Source organism: Anolis carolinensis, chromosome 1 (assembly GCF_035594765.1).
Source record: "Anolis carolinensis isolate JA03-04 chromosome 1, rAnoCar3.1.pri, whole genome shotgun sequence".
Taxonomy (NCBI): domain Eukaryota; kingdom Metazoa; phylum Chordata; class Lepidosauria; order Squamata; family Dactyloidae; genus Anolis; species Anolis carolinensis.
Window position 1 is genome coordinate 102,218,234 of NC_085841.1, and position 17,645 is coordinate 102,235,878.

A 17,645-nucleotide genomic window follows, 5' to 3' on the forward strand; every position below is an offset into this window, starting at 1 on the left:
TTTCTTTTTAAACGTTGAGAAAAATATGAGGTATATTGCTATTTTTAATGCAAATATCACAGCCCTATCTTACACCATCCTTTTCTATCCCAGAGTGGACAGCCATAACGGGGATGGTTTCCAGTGCCTGATCTGCCACAGGCTCTGCCAGGTTCTTCTGATGCAAAAACAGAAATAACTAAAAGGTTACTTCCATTTCCTGTATATAGTATGTGTGTGTGGGTGTAACTTGCTTTAATTTAGAATTGTGCCTTCTCACGGCTTCTAGAAACATTCTTCTTAATTTTTCTCAATTTTAGAGGTCTCTGGGCATCAAAATGTGGCCTTCACAAATGTGATGCAACCACATAATTCCCAACCCTGCTTTGTATGTTTCCCTAATTGATTCCTGGGCACTCTTACAAAACAAAAATAAAAAGTTGAATATGTGTAGCCTGTGTAATCACCAATATTAGGCCCATCATATCATGTGGATTTAGTTCTGAGACTCATGGATACAAAAAAGCATATATGGTATCTTACTATTAAATGACAGCAATGTGAGTGCACAGGCTTCAGCTTGTCAATTGCTGCAAAACCGTAGGGCCACATTCCATGCATCCGGAGGGCCCATTGTATAGCTGGCAGCACAGTCTCATTACTATGATAGCATTTTTTTTACTGCAGCACCAATCACAGAAATGGCTCTCTAGCCATACTGCCTATGACAGTTTCATATGCCTGGATCTTTGCAAAGCTTTACAGGTTCAAATTTTGGAAGTTAACTCCACCCCCTCTCTCCCGGGCATAAAGGTGCCTACCCGCCAGCAGGCTCCTTAGTTCATTTCCATCCGGTGCTGCAATGATAGCTTTTTGGATATCCTAGTTTCACTTCATTGCTTCATGCTTTTTATCATCTTTCTCGTGCACTAACTTCCAGACAGCTTGACACAGTTTTTGCTTGATCCCTCCAACATGTCAATTACCAGATTCAAAAGATGTACTCAGTGCAGCAGTAAGATGCCAGACTCTGATGCCCACTCCAGGTGCCTTCTCTGTCTGGGAGGGAGCCATGTTGTGGCATTCTATGCTCACTGCCAAGCCTTCACAACCAGGCTTGGAAGAACAGCTTGACCTATATGCTGCAAGAGCACCTTGAAACCTGTGTCAGGGGTGCCTGGGGACACCTTTCTGCTAGATTTTACAGGGACCTTATTGTAGACTGGACAGGGACCCTTCCCTCCGATTCCTCTAATCACTAGAGTGATAGATAAAATCACCCAACAATTAATGTGTCCATGTGACCCCGGGATGGCCCAGGCAACCATAGTACACAACCTCCTCAATGCCTCCTGAGGTCGCCTTCACCCTTTTCCTTGTTGAGCGGACTTACTCTCTAGAGCGGAGGGCAGGATCCTCTACCCAGACGTTCCATCCCTCCACTTGATAGTGTAGAACTCACACATCCATGAATTCACACAACCCTGTCCTTCCCCCCTTTGGGCCATGCCATATCCTTAAGGCTGCAGCTGGCGGCATGGAACTTAGGAGTCTGCTGGCGAGAGGGCACCTTTATGCCCAGAGGAGAGGGGTGGGGTTACTGCCAAGAACTGAACCTTTAAAGCTTTGCAAAGATCCATTAGGCCTGCACAGACTCAGTATAACCTAGTTGTGTGAAGTCATGGATGACCACTCGAAGAAACACAGTTACAAGTAAGCAACCTGTCCATTAAAAAAAAATCAAGCCTGAAAGTAGCCTCAAATAATTTTCAGTTCTTCTATTGAATTTTCACTATTCTCTTTTTAAATACTTTGACTAAGAGATGTAATTATTCCAAGTTTGTCACAAATCAAACCTATAGTACATTGGAAAACAGTAGCATAAAAGAACTGCTTGATTTATCAAGCAATTAAGCTGCATGTCTGAAAGCTCTGCCAAAACATGTTAACACTTTCCCACATTTTTGACACTTGAATATTTTAAAACCTCCTATATACCATAAGTAGAATAGAGCCAATTTATTTATCAGTTCTGTCTCTCTTGTGTCTTAAAAGTTTGAACAGTTGGAATATAAGCTGTAAAAGAATTTGACAGATACATTTACTTAGCTTGGTATTATTTTGAAAGGTAAGGCTTTTGTTTTTTTATATGTGTGTGTGCATTTTATAAGTATAAAGAGCTGTGAAGTCATTACTTATCCACCCTCAATATTTTTCCTCCTTCAAATAATGCTGCAGCTAAATAGTAATACTTTATGGAATTTCATAGCAATGTGACTGGATTAAGTCTGTAAAAACCATTCTGGATCACAGTAAGCCTGTGATCTTGGGATACCAAACTCAGTGGAACTGAAATCTGAGTAGGAATATTCTAGTAGCTTACAAAAAACATGATGAAGCAACCAGTTCCTGTCACTTCAGAAGCAGGTTCCTAATTCTTGAAACATGTACACTAATCAACTTTTTCACATGGCTCTTTGTCTGAAACAGCACAACACTTGATGCTAGGAGTCCTATTCAGGTGTTCAGTATCTGTTCTCCTTATACATGGGAAAGGCCTGCAAGATGTCAAAAGTCTCCTGATAGAACCAGAACCTATGTTCAGGCATTTGCCTGAGCACATATGTTAAAAGGATAACAGGGTCACTCTGAATGTCCACACACACCCAGCAGTGTCAGAGATCTTATTGTGTTGAGCATAAATGTCAATAGAGGGATTTCCAGCCATGTTTGATTGACTGTAATTACAATTACAAATATTTTTCTTATCTTCCTCAAATGATGCTGCAGCTAAATAGTAATACTTTATAGAATTTCATAGCAATGTGAATGGATTAAGTCTGTAAAAACCATTCTGGATCCGAGTGGAACTTAAATCTGAGTAGGAATATTCTATATATCTAACTGTAATTACAAAAGTCCTTTAACTGGGAAGTCTTCCATTATCAAGATTCACAATCATAGGTTTGTAACTAGGAAGGGTTCTCTTCCCACCAATGGCCTTTTTGCATTCTGCTTGCCTTTTCCATGCTGGTTTGTGATCCTTGGGTAATTTGGGGAGTTAATGGAACCATCTCCTCCCTAGTTTGTCTGGATGTAGACCTGGGAACAGATACAACTTCAGGATGCATAAATAAAAAGAAATGATTCTTTGTTAATCTTTTGTTCATAATTTTGAATTACATGGTCATATCTGAACCAGAATCACTTTTTAAAGTATTTGAACACAAAGTGTGATAAAAGCAGACTTTTTGGTCATGCTAGTTGAGGGATTGTGGCAATTACCATCAGATGGGAGCACTCCCCCCCCCCCCCCACAGTCTAACTGCCATTCTGGAGCAGAATGAAGAAGGCGGGGCCAGGAAGACATCTTTCCACCATGTCTCCTTTACCATCAGATGGGAGCACTTCCCCCCCCCCCCACAGTCTAACTGCCATTCTGGAGCAGAATGAAGAAGGCGGGGCCAGGAAGACATCTTTCCGCCATGTCTCCTTTACCATCAGATGGGAGCACTCCCCCCCCCCCAGTCTAACTGCCATTCTGGAGCAGAATGAAGAAGGCGGGGCCAGGAAGACATCTTTCCACCATGTCTCCTTTACCATCAGATGGGAGCACTTCCCCCCCCCCCCACAGTCTAACTGCCATTCTGGAGCAGAATGAAGAAGGCGGGGCCAGGAAGACATCTTTCCGCCATGTCTCCTTTACCATCAGATGGGAGCACTCCCCCCCCCCCAGTCTAACTGCCATTCTGGAGCAGAATGAAGAAGGCGGGGCCAGGAAGACATCTTTCCACCATGTCTCCTTTACCATCAGATGGGAGCACTCCCCCCCCCCCCCCCCACAGTCTAACTGCCATTCTGGAGCAGAATGAAGAAGGCGGGGCCAGGAAGACATCTTTCCACCATGTCTCCTTTACCATCAGATGGGAGCACTCCCCCCCCCCACAGTCTAACTGCCATTCTGGAGCAGAATGAAGAAGGCGGAGCCAGGAAGACATCTTTCCACCATGTCTCCTTTACCATCAGATGGGAGCACTCCCCCCCCCCCACAGTCTAACTGCCATTCTGGAGCAGAATGAAGAAGACGGGGCCAGGAAGACATCTTTCCACCATGTCTCCTTTACCATCAGATGGGAGCACTCCCCCCCCCCACAGTCTAACTGCCATTCTGGAGCAGAATGAAGAAGGCGGGGCCAGGAAGACATCTTTCCACCATGTCTCCTTTACCATCAGATGGGAGCACTCCCCCCCCCCCCCCCCCCAGTCTAACTGCCATTCTGGAGCAGAATGAAGAAGGCGGGGCCAGGAAGACATCTTTCCACCATGTCTCCTTTACCATCAGATGGGAGCACTCCCCCCCCCCCCCCAGTCTAACTGCCATTCTGGAGCAGAATGAAGAAGGCGGGGCCAGGAAGACATCTTTCCGCCATGTCTCCTTTACCATCAGATGGGAGCACTCCCCCCCCCCCCCCCAGTCTAACTGCCATTCTGGAGCAGAATGAAGAAGGCGGGGCCAGGAAGACATCTTTCCACCATGTCTCCTTTACCATCAGATGGGAGCACTCCCCCCCCCCAGTCTAACTGCCATTCTGGAGCAGAATGAAGAAGGCGGGGCCAGGAAGACATCTTTCCACCATGTCTCCTTTACCATCAGATGGGAGCACTCCCCCCCCCCCAGTCTAACTGCCATTCTGGAGCAGAATGAAGAAGGCGGGGCCAGGAAGACATCTTTCCACCATGTCTCCTTTACCATCAGATGGGAGCACTCCCCCCCCCCCAGTCTAACTGCCATTCTGGAGCAGAATGAAGAAGGCGGGGCCAGGAAGACATCTTTCCGCCATGTCTCCTTTACCATCAGATGGGAGCACTCCCCCCCCCCCAGTCTAACTGCCATTCTGGAGCAGAATGAAGAAGGCGGGGCCAGGAAGACATCTTTCCACCATGTCTCCTTTACCATCAGATGGGAGCACTCCCCCCCCCCCCCACAGTCTAACTGCCATTCTGGAGCAGAATGAAGAAGGCGGAGCCAGGAAGACATCTTTCCACCATGTCTCCTTTACCATCAGATGGGAGCACTCCCCCCCCCCCCCAGTCTAACTGCCATTCTGGAGCAGAATAAAGAAGGCGGGGCCAGGAAGACATCTTTCCACCATGTCTCCTTTACCATCAGATGGGAGCACTCCCCCCCCCCCAGTCTAACTGCCATTCTGGAGCAGAATGAAGAAGGCGGGGCCAGGAAGACATCTTTCCACCATGTCTCCTTTACCATCAGATGGGAGCACTCCCCCCCCCCCCAGTCTAACTGCCATTCTGGAGCAGAATGAAGAAGGCGGGGCCAGGAAGACATCTTTCCGCCATGTCTCCTTTACCATCAGATGGGAGCACTCCCCCCCCCCCCCAGTCTAACTGCCATTCTGGAGCAGAATGAAGAAGGCGGGGCCAGGAAGACATCTTTCCACCATGTCTCCTTTACCATCAGATGGGAGCACTCCCCCCCCCCCCCCCAGTCTAACTGCCATTCTGGAGCAGAATGAAGAAGGCGGAGCCAGGAAGACATCTTTCCACCATGTCTCCTTTACCATCAGATGGGAGCACTCCCCCCCCCCCCACAGTCTAACTGCCATTCTGGAGCAGAATGAAGAAGGCGGGGCCAGGAAGACATCTTTCCACCATGTCTCCTGTATCAATTTAATGATATAATGATATATAATAATATTATACTATACTAATATTATAATATATTGTATATACATGTAATATTAATAATAATATTATGTTGTAATACAATGTAATAATAATTATAATTCACTATTATAATTGTATATTTATATTACATGCAATATTACTTATAATATTGCAATATAGTTGTATAATATAATATATTGTATGTATATATACTTGTAAACAGCCCTGAGTCCCCTTCGGGGTGAGAAGGGCGGTATATAAATGTCGCAAATAAATAAATAAATAAATAAATAAATTATAGTCCCAAAAGTAACTATTCCACATAAACTTTTTGAGTTCTGGCCACTTGGTTGCTTCTGACAGTAAGTTGCTTTCAGGTTTTGCATTCCTAATACTTAGAGCTGCATGCAAAAAGATTTTGTAGCAGCTTTGATACTGAGAGAAAGATGTTTTTAGAATAAGCTTTCGTAGACTTAACTCTACTTCATCCAATGCATGAAGTGAACTACCTAGGAACAGATCCTTATAGGCATACCGTGTGTGAGAGTACCATAGAAATGCAAAATCTGTATGTATGGTGAAGTGACAAGCTCAGTTTTAACCATGGTTGTTGGGGGCAAAGGCGGGAGGAAAGATGTTGCCTACAGCCAAGATGAGTAGATAGCCATACGAGTGGTGAAGAGATTTATTGCAATATTGTGTGATGCTAGCCGGGAGCCATAAAGGCAATGATAAACTGGCTGAGAAGGCCCTCGTGAAGTTACATGTTGAATTGATGGGTTCTGGTTATACATAATAAAGGATGAAAAGATCTGAGATGGGTGGGTCTGATATTGCTGGCTGTTCCTATGTCTTGCAGTACATTAACACAAACAAAATCAATTACAACGTATTAGCAGTTTTAAGAGCAATGAAAGGCTTCTTCAAAGTGATTGAAGAAGCACATATTAGTTTCAGCAATTGCAATCATTGCATGCAATATAATTTGCAATCCAAGATTTTTAGTATTATTTTGTACCATTAGTCTCAAACAATTTCTACCATGGTTTTATGGCCAAATGTCTGTGCATCTGTATCATGGATTTATTGTTGTACTTCTATCAATGCTGACAATTAGATGTGAAAATTTGCAGTTATAATGAAATGCAAAGCTATTTTATAATTGCCAGGGGTAAAATTAGCAAAGTCAATTATTTTCCCCTTAGGCTTTTCCCTGAAGATATTAAAAGGCTGCAAGATAATTGCCTTAGGTAACACTTTGATTCTTTAAATAACATTAAATATAGCAATTGCTGCTAATCTTGTTGCAATTTACCTTTTTGCTGTGTACTGCAGTATAACTATGGCACTGTCATTGAACTGAACATGTATTGAAACGCTGATCATAAGACTGCAAAATGTGTGACTTCCTTAAATGGACAGTTATGCTTTGACCAAATTAACCGAATTTGTGTCATAATTATCTAAGTTCTTGCTGGTATAAACATTGTTGCACTAGTAACCAGTAAGAAGCATGTTTCCATTAAAATGATTATTTCAGAAAAAATATTCTCTAAATTTAACCAAAGCTACAATTTTTTTCCCCTGGGACCCTATTTTCTTTTTCTTTTTAGGTGTACTGTGTATCAACTGAGTTAATATGATTCAAAGCCAATGTTCAATCAGGGTTTTCAAATTCACTGTTTCATGGCAAGAGTATATGACTGATTCACTTGCAACTCAAGTGTCTGGGAACTGCATTAAATTCCTTATTAGTGGAGTGCAATGGCACTATTTCTTATTAGGTGGTTATCATCTTCTGAGGCTTCTCTATTAAAAAAAATTAAGTGTACTTACTCTTGAAGGTCTGTTGTCAGATGTGCCTTTCTGTGTAGATGGGCAAGTAGTTTCCAAGTGCAGCCACAAATGTGAGGAAATACCTTGACCTAACTATATAATTGAGAGCCGACAATTCAGTATTATAGAGCTAAGCCGCAGTATGCCATTGTGTTACATTACATTTTTAGCTGTGGCAGCTTTTCATTAAATTGTTCAGTCACTGCGACATAACCTGTGATTGCCCTCTTGTAAGCCTTACTGTGATTATGGAAAGGTTTTAAGGGAAGTAGCCTGAAAAGAACAAAATATGTGCCCTTTTGGTAAAAAATCATGTTACCATTTTCCCCAGATTTGTATAACTAGTGCAGGAAAAGGTAATATATTTCAAATCTGCTTGGAAGTCTGACCCCCATGATCTTAGATGTAAATGTGTTAGTCTTAGCTTAATTGCAGTTGGATTTTGAATGCTACACCCTAATACTGTGAAGAAGGGGGGGCAGGATTTCACTGTTAACATTAAAATGTAAGAATTTCAACCTGAAGTTCAAAATGTGCAGTTTCATGTATGGCAGCATTTATATATATATATAATCAAATGTGTGATATGCTATTCTGGGACTGTACAAAAACATGCCATGTGTGCCCTGATTGTCAGAAAGAGGGCATATTGTTGCCTCTATCTTGATGTTCTTGGATGAGGGGAGCTTTATTTGTGTTCCTCATGTGGCTTCTAAGCCTTGGTCTATCCATATATAAGATGGTAAAATACATGTTCATAGTGGTTTCATTTGATGGGAGGAACATACATATTTGGATAATTTAATTATGATATAGCTATATTTCAGTGAAATTGAATTTAAAAGGAATGCACACACACACACACACACAAATGGACACCTGAAACTGTGAATAATAATGAGCCCTTGATTTTTATTATACTTGGGCCAGAAGCATACCATAAAATCACTCTGGAGGATCCAGAAAGACCCACCAACAGTTCTGGGGTACTGGGGAGATATATTTTGGATAATGGATAGATAATACTATGGATATTGAATCCTTGGATAAGGTGGTCATGCTGTATTGCCTAGACTAGAGTTGTCAAACTCATTTTCATTGAAGACCACATCGCCCTTATGGTTGCCTTCAAAGGACTATTTGCAGTTGTAAAACTGCATAAACATGTATGTTGCCTTGGCATTGAAAGCCTTGCAGGCCACATAAAATGACATGGTGGGTTGAATTCAGCCCTCAGGTCTTAGCTTGACACGTTTGAACAGATCTTGGTAAAAGGGATTTTGCTTAGTTTATACAATCTAAAGAACAGTTCTCCTAATGGATCATCTTTTATCAGCAAAACCATAGTCTTGTACAAAATCATGTCACTGATCCATCTATTTCAGGAGTGGGGAATACCTTTGGCCTGGCCCTTGGTCTCCCACCCAACAATCCACACAAAAGCTGAATCTCAGATGAACATTAAGAAAATTGCAGTATAGTACACAGAAAAAACCTCAAGGGTCTATAGTAATGAATGTTGAATACCTTCCTAATCCAAAATGCAGGATAAGAAAAGTAATCAAAGCTAAATAATTTGCACCCAAGTCCACTCAGCCTTGTCTGTTGTGGCTGAAGGAGCACCTTTGATGGCCTTTCATAGAGACCAAGATTAAACTGCTTGGTATGTGTGTGAGCTGTGGCAGGTCACATGAGGATGGCAAGGCCAAAGGTTAATTCTAATCCCTGGCCGCCCCGCTCTGGCCCTCTTTCTGTTCTTTTCGAGATTGGATTGGCAGGAGTGCTGCACCAATCCACAGGATCTGTGCCTGTGATTTGTGTGGATGCTTTTTACCTGGTTTGTTGTGATTGCAGGGTTAGCACAGGGATGAAGATGAACTGTAGAATTGGTAGTACTGGGGGGGGGGGGGGGAGGTTGCTTTTTTTTTTTAACTAGGCCTTTTCCTCCTTGCTTCCTCTCTTTCCCTGTCCCAGTGGACAATAGAGTTCTAATTACTATATCTTTGCTTCTCAGGCAATTCTCTGCCCACAGGGATTTTGGCATCGGTTTCCCAGCAGGGCCTAATGTAGGAGTCGAGAATGTCCGGCCTGCAGGCTTTATATGGCTCACAAAATCATTTGGTCTGACCCAGTGCAGGGAAGAGCACCTGACCCAGTCCACCCACTTAACCTGGCTCCTGTTGCTCCTCCAAGCTGGCCCATTGACCCTTCTGTGGGCCAGATGCAGTTTCCTATTCAGACTCAAGTCTCTTTCAGGCTCCTCCCCTTGTGCAGGCACATTCTGCTTCTTCCACTCTTGTTTTTGATGGCAGAACTTAAGTTGCTAGGCATGTGTGCCGTGCAATTTTTTGAATTTTCATTTGATTTTTAAAATATAATTTTATAACTTATAACAATATACTGCTAATAATAACCTATGTGATTTTACATCTATCTAGCTATAAATAAATAAATAAAGGTGTGGCCTGCAAACGATGTTATACATATCCAAATTACTCTCAGCAGAAAAAGCTTCCGCTACCCCTCAGCTAACCCAGTGTCATCTACATGGAGTAGCAACTGCACCTGGGTTATTGTTGGAGGCCTTGCCTTCTTTGAAGATGCCAGGGATTGATCCTAGGATCTTCTGTATGCAGAGCATTTCCCCTATTGCTGATTTAGATCCTTTCCAAAGCTGGATGCCTGAACAGAAGTAATGTGTTTCTTTCCAACTGATCCTTGACACAGAAGCCTTTTCAGATCATTACTGAGGGCATGAAAGAGTTTTAGGGGAACTAATATGGAGGAGAAAGCAAGAAACAACACTGTTGTTCATATTGTCCTGAATATTAAATGTTATCTGTACGTAGATGATGTCCAGCTCTGTCACTCCTTCCCACCTGTCACTAAGGAGGCTGTTCAGGTCCTGAACCGGAGCTTGGCCGCTGTGTCGGACTGGATGAGGGCCAACAAATTGAAATTGAATCCAGACAAGACAGAGGTCCTCCTGGTCAGTCGGAAGGCCGAACAGGGTATAGGGTTACAGCCTGTGCTGGATGGGGTCACACTCCCCCTGAAGGCGCAGGTTTGCAGTCTGGGGGTAATCCTAGACTCATCGTTGAGCCTGAAGCCCCAGGTCTCAGCAGTGGCTAGGGGAGCCTTCGCACAGTTAAAACTTGTGCGCCAGCTGCGACCGTACCTTGGGAAGCCAGACTTGGCAACGGTGGTCCACGCTCTCGTTACATCCCGTTTAGACTACTGCAACGCACTCTACGTGGGGCTGCCTTTGAAGACTGTTCGGAAGCTTCAATTAGTCCAACGGGAGGCTGCCAGGTTAATAACTGGAGTGGCATACAGGGAATGTACCACTTCTCTGTTACGCCAGCTCCACTGGCTGCCGATTAGCTACCGAGCACAATTCAAGGTGCTGGCTTTAGCCTATAAAGCTCTAAACGGTTCCGGCCCAGCTTATCTGTCCGAACGTGTCTCCCGCTACGACCCACCTCAAAGCTTAAGATCATCAGATGAGGCCCTGCTCGCAGTCCCGTCAGCCTCACAGGTGCGGCTGGCGGGGACAAGAGACAGGGCCTTTTCAGTAGTGGCTCCCTGCCTATGGAACGCCCTCCCCAGTGAAGTCAGGCTGGCGCCCTCTCTCCTATCCTTCCGTAGGAAGGTTAAAACTTGGTTGTGGGGCCAGGCTTTTGAATAAGAATCAGCAGCATTGTTGTCGACCGCGTTTCTAGGGGATCAGGCCCCTTAAGGAGAGAGCCGATCCGGTCCTGAGAGAACGGACCTTGGCGGAGCCAATAGGAGAATATGAGCTGCAATACAACCTGGAGCCGAAATGAAGAAGGTCCGCCAAAGTTGAAGGAAAATCCGCCAAGGAGTCTTTATTGAGCGATTCAGCTGAAAAGGACACTAGTGGCGATCATTCAGCCTACTAGCGTACCATATAACCAAAATAAAGCCATATTTATACAATGTTTCAGTCTGACAGCCCCTTGAATTTCCCGCCCCGCTCCCCCGCCCATCTGATCGCGGATAGGCTAGAGTGTTGAACGAGGCGGGCTTTCGTTTCCCGCCTTGCTCTGCTGGCCCAATAGGGAGCTGCTTTTTGTCCCCACTCGGGCCAATCAGAGAGGAGAAGGCGGGAGTTGTTGAAACAATGAAGTGACTGAGCAGGAAGGATCAGATTAATTCCTGCCCGGCCGGATTCTAAAGGGATTAATGACAGCAATCAGGAGTCCCTGTCATGTACACTGATTTCAGATATGCCTTGGGGTGTCAGAGGTGGAAGTAAGGATGGGTGGAAATGGGCCCAGCAGGGCGCCTTCCTGAGATGTCCTGGGTTTCCTTTTGGAGGAGATATGACAATGTTTGCCTTGAGGGTGAATCACCTTTAGGTCAAAATACTCCGAATTCGGCGACTCAGGCCCTATATTGTCCATGCAATCTGAATTAGATTGGATTAAGCTGTGGCAGATTATCCTTTTGTTTTTGGGAAGTGAAGCCTGGGTCATAGGAAATGGGGCAGGTCCTGGGGTTCAAGTGGAGTTTCGAAATATTCCCTATCTGATTTCATGACTTGGCAATTATATGAAATAAAATGAAAAATAAAATAAAGTTGGAATATAAACCCAGCTGGGAAAAATACATATTTTCCGGGGATCCCAAAGAGTACAAATACATATAGGCAGATAGATAGATTTCAAGGAAGTAAGGGAGAATCCATAGGGGTGGGTTACATTGCATAAAGGGGAATCATGAATGATATAAACAACGATATAAACAACGAAGTTCACAACATCTGGGGAACCCAATATGGAAATTCATAAAAATGGAGTTTTAGCAGCATGATTTCATAATTCATGAAGGTAGCCCAACGATTAGAAATTCATACAACAGTGATTCATGAGGGTGTCCAGGTACATAGAATATGAAAATTCACGGATACATGAAGAAAGGAGTTCATCTGTGGTGGAAGGATGGCATGGGGAAGAGGCACATGTGGGTTGCAGTCTTTGGAAGTATAAGATTTCATAAGTTCAGGGATAGGTCTGGGGAAGAGTGTTCTTCTCCTTCATAAAATTATGAAGGTATGAATGAAACGTGGAGTGCGCCCGTCCAGGCACCCTCCTGGCAGCTGTAGGGAGGGTGAGGGTCCTTGGAGAACTATGTCTCCCCAGCGGGAGAGCGATCCCCCATCCCCAGTTCACAGAAAGGGACCAGGGATCTCCTAAAACCATCGCAGGGAGAGGAAAGTCCGGGCTAAGGCTGGAAGAGAGCAGTCCGGCTTGAAAAGAGCAGTCGGTTCCGTTTGACCGTCAGCTGATGAGGTGCCGAGAACTGGACCGATTTCGGTTCCGTTGGTGGTCTTCGAGTCAGGAGCCTTAGAAAGGGTTAGGACTAAAAGAGGAGCGTTCTAGGGGTAATTTTGATAAAGATATGAGCCAATTTGTATCGTCCTCCGTATTAATCTATGGCGGAGAAGCCTCAGCCAGAGTCAAAAGGACGGACGGGTTAGAGAGAGAGAGAGAGAGAGGATTTCATGCCAAAGAAGGAGTCAGGGAAAGACACAAAATAACCAGGTAGAGAGTGTTACTGTTAAAAGTGAATGCTACTTTTATTGGGGATTTGTTACATAGTTCAGGGAAGGGGAAAGTGAAGAAAAAAAGATCTTTTAATAATAGTCTGCTGCGGTCCCGCTCCGTTCCTTTTGGTGATGGATCTGCGGAACTCTCCGCTGCGGGTCCAAATCAATTTGAAAGCCGGGGTGACGGTCATCAGCATTAATTACTATTGTGTACGCTGGAACTCAATTGACAGACCCAGTCTTTTAAACTTGAACATGCTTATCTGTATTTTATAATGCGTTTTATAAATGTCTTATGTAAGTTAAGTTTTTAACTGATTTATAGTGTATTGTATAGTTTTTATATGTGTGTTTTATTGTAAGCCGCCCTGAGTCCCCTGTTGGGTGAAAAGAGCGGGATATAAATATTGTAATAAATAATAATAAATCCACTGTAACTCTTGGATATGAAAGTGCTGGGACTTCAGTAAGGATACATGGGTTTGATATGTTTTATGATGCACTAATGTTTGATTCTTAGATCTGCCAGTTTATGCTATACCACAAGACAATACTGCTGTCTAAATATTAGTGGCACAGATGCACTACTTACATAGTGAATGAAATTTCGTATGCTATATTCCTAAAAGCATAAATATGTTGATTACCAAATAGGCAGTTTGTTTATATAAATATCACTATGCAGAAATCATTCTATGTATGAGCTAGTTTTGGTTTCCTCAGTTTGAGGGATAAATAAATTTTTAAAAATGCTTTATTCTGGGAAGGGTTTTCTTTCTATCTGTGAGGCTGTTTATGACCCAGGTGTATTTTTGAACTGTGTGTGGGATGTGTTACCAAAGACCAGTGTAGATAAAACTGACAGGACATGGCATGCGTATCATGGTGAGTTTAAGAATAAGTTAGTTTGACTGTGGAGCTAAAAAAGAGAGGTATAAGATCTTGTATGCTGCTTCTTACACTTCTCACCGTATGACATCTTTGACATTGAGTTAAGAATTGGCTAATGTGTCACTGACTCAAGGCAATGGAAGCTGAATTAAAAAAATATTTTGATTAATTTTTATCCCTTCTTACATATGCACATCTAGATTTCCTCCACATGCATGTACTCTTAAGCATGTACATTCATAAGCATGTACTCTTATTCAGTTTATTCTTGGAGAAAGGCCTCTGGAGATTGGTAGCCTTCTTGAAAAAAGAAGAAGGTGAACTATAGAATTGCTTACAGTTACATATTCCTTTTGCTCCATGCACTGCAATTTTTGCAGTTTCCAACATTCTCATATAGAGGGGCAAATTTGTCAGTTTCTATTTCTCTCCATATTTCAATTTTGTGATTGTTGCTAAATTCTGTTCTGTTTTGAAGACATACAAAATAGTTACCTATCCTTAGATCAAAACCTAATTTTTAATCTTGGATAACTTTGTCCACCTGGTATAGTGGTTTGAGTATTAGACTAGGACTCCACAGACTAATATTCAGATCCCTGCTAAGTCATAAAATCCACTGGATGACCTGTCAGGATAATGATAGCAGCCCGCAGAATATCTCAGCCCCTTTTACTCTTAGTGTGATAAAAGGTAAAGGTTTCCCCTGACGTTAATTCCAGTCATGACTGACCCTGGAGTCTAGCCCTGTCCGACTCTGTGGGTCTCATCTCCATTTCTAAGCCGAAGAGCTGGCGTTGTCCATAGACATCTCCAAGGTTGTGTGGCCGGCATGACTGCATGGAACGCCGTTACCTTCCCACCGGAGCGGTACCTATTGATCTACTCACATTTGCATGTTTTCGAACTGCTAGGTTGGCAGGAGCTGGGGCTAACAGCGGGCGCTCATTCTGCTCCCAGGATTTGAACCTGGGACCTTGTGGTCCAGAAGTTCAGCTGTTCAGCACTTTAACACACTGTGCCACCTGGGGCCCTGGTGTGATAAAAACTCTAAAAATACACATGAATCTTTTGCTTTAAAGTAGAAAAGAAAATTTAGTTCTATTCCCTATAGCACAAAAACACAAAGCAAAACAGAAGAGTTGTTCTCACCAAACAATATAACAAACAATATCTCCAATGAGTCGTCTTCTTTAAACGATGACATGCAAACACACAGCAAAATAGGACAATCTCTCTACTTTGTTATTGGTAGTTCTTGTCTTGCCATAAATAATCAGCACTTCAAACGGCTTCAGCCTCAGGACGCTGCATAACTGCTCCCAGCAACAGCTTCTTCAGCTCTCAACAAGCCATTAAGCTTAACCAAAATGCAAAGCTCAGAGCTTATAAATGTAGTGCCTTGTTTTATGCAGAAGTTGATAACAAACCCAATTAACTTGTGGCAGCAGTAACAGAAAAGGTTCTGATCCTATATCCTGTTACTTAGAAAAAGCCTATTGTAAACCTCTTTAGCAGGGGTCCCCAAACCTTTTAAACAGGGGGCCAGTTCATGATCCTTTGGACCGTTGGAGGGCCGGACTATAGTTGGCCACCGAGCAATAACAACAACAACAACAACAACAACAACAATAATAAAGAGGGTTGGAAGAGACCCTTTGGGCCATTGAGTCCAATCCCCTTCTGCCTTTGTGCACCGAAAGCACAAGCAAAGCACCCCTGACAGATGGTCACCCAGCCCCAATGTTAGTAATAATGATAATAATAAAAATCATATATAAAGAGAGTTGGGGGTTGGCCATTTAGTCCAACCCCCTTCTGCCTTTGTGCACCAAAAGCACAAGCAAAGCACCCCTGACAGATGGCCACCCAGCCTCAATGATGATGATAATAATAATAATAATAATAATAATAATAATAATAATAAGAAGAAGAAGAAGAAGAAGAAGAAGAAGAAGGATTGAAACAGAAGAAGAAACCCCGTGGGTCATTTAGCTCAACCCCCTTCTGTCCTTGTGCTGTGGGGGCCGGATAAATGGCTTCGATGGGCCGCATCCGGCCCCCGGGCCTTAGTTTGGGCCTGCTCTATAGCAACATGTCCTTGGGCAAGTAACACTCTCTCAGGCAAATCTACTCCAAACAAATCTTGCTAAGAGAGCACCACGAGAGGTTCACCTTAGGGTCACTATAAAATGAAAACAACTTTAATGCACACAGCAGCAGCAGCAGCAACAACAACAACAACAACAACAACAACAACAACAACAACCACAGTGATGAACTATCTCCTGATAGCTGTACAAGGAACACCATTAAAGAGAGTTATCATAGACCTATCAGAGAAGTAAGCTTCTGGGATAGTTTTCCTATTGCCCTCACAACATAGCACACATCATTTTGGCCATTGTAGATCTAACAGCTTTATCAATGATGGAAAACAGAAGAAAGCTGTGGCAGATTTCTTTGCAGACTTATCAGAAGCAACTAGAAAATTGAGTGATTGGCTAAGTTTGGTAGAAAATGTGTCTGAAAAGAAATTGGACACTTTAATAATTGACAAAGGTGCAGGAGTCTGTGGCAGTGAATTTAAAGCATTGTTAAGGTCAAAGAATATTAATTGGGTTGAAATTGAACAAATAAAAGGTGAAGAAGGTGTTGCTGAAAAAAGAGCACAGCTTTTAAATGTGATGAAATTGTGTATATTTAAAGACAGTCATATAGCTAACAATTATTGGCCAGAAGTGTTACACACATGTAATTATTTGACAAATAGGCTGTGGGATGAGTGTGTCCAAGACTTTCCTTTTCGAAAGTTGTATGATCATGTACCAAATTACAAATTTTTGAGAATATTTGGCCAGAGAGCAAATATAGTCATCCCAGCCAGTGAGAGAGCAAATAAGAAAGAAAAATACAAAGAAATGACATTCATTGGGTACAGTAAAAAGTCTTACAAGTTCTTAGACACACCTACCAAAGTGAAATTGTCAAAGATGGCTTATTTTGAAAGACCCAGAGATTGGAATAACATACATTCCAATGTAGATAAGTTACATGGTTTTCAGCGAGCTAAAGTCAATGTAGAAAGTGATGAAACATCTAAGAAAGTAATTGAGTCAGTGAAATTAGAATGCACAACACCGAAGAAAGCAATTCAAGGTACACCAAAGAAACAAGGAACAAAAAGAAGATCTAGTAACAAAGGTGTAGACACACAGGTGAAACAAGAAGCTAAAGAAGAGGTAAATTTGAGTCATGTTAGTGTAGAGAAGAAGAGATATGCTTTAGTACCATATGCATATGATCCAATGAAGTTTCATAAAACACCTGTGGCAAAAGATTTTGTTAGTAGAGGTAGATTTGTAATTGTTGAAGAATGAGTCTATAGTTGTTGGTGATTGTGTGTAATGAATTGTAAACTTGTGAAAGTGTTCCCCATACATGTAAAAGAAGATGATTGAAATGTGTTCGAGCTGTGTATATAACTGTGATGACTAAATTACATTTAAAGAGGGGAAATTGTTGAAGTGGGAATGATTGTATATAGAGTTGTTTAAATGTAATTGAGTTATAGTGTTGCAATGTGAGCTGGAGATTGCATCATGCTGTCTGCTGTCCACTATGCGAGTGTGTAAAGAGTTAACTGTGTATTGCATCAGACAGCAGAGGTGATTATAAATAG

The 17,645-nt window shown here is 42.7% G+C and overlaps 2 protein-coding genes across 4 annotated transcripts in view; both read left to right on the forward strand.

Annotated features, from left to right (window-relative positions):
• The window catches only part of pdss2 (decaprenyl diphosphate synthase subunit 2), a 128,633-nt gene that overhangs the window by 53,827 nt on the left and 57,161 nt on the right, over positions 1 to 17,645 (forward strand). The window lies entirely within an intron of this gene.
• LOC134298835 (uncharacterized) overlaps positions 4,230 to 17,645 on the forward strand; it is a 483,127-nt gene continuing 469,711 nt past the window's right edge. The window contains exon 1 of the mRNA XM_062980225.1: positions 4,230 to 12,575. Coding sequence (XP_062836295.1) covers positions 10,280 to 11,188 — 909 coding nt within the window. The 5' untranslated portion in view covers positions 4,230 to 10,279 and the 3' untranslated portion in view covers positions 11,189 to 12,575. The remainder of the gene's footprint in view (positions 12,576 to 17,645) is intronic.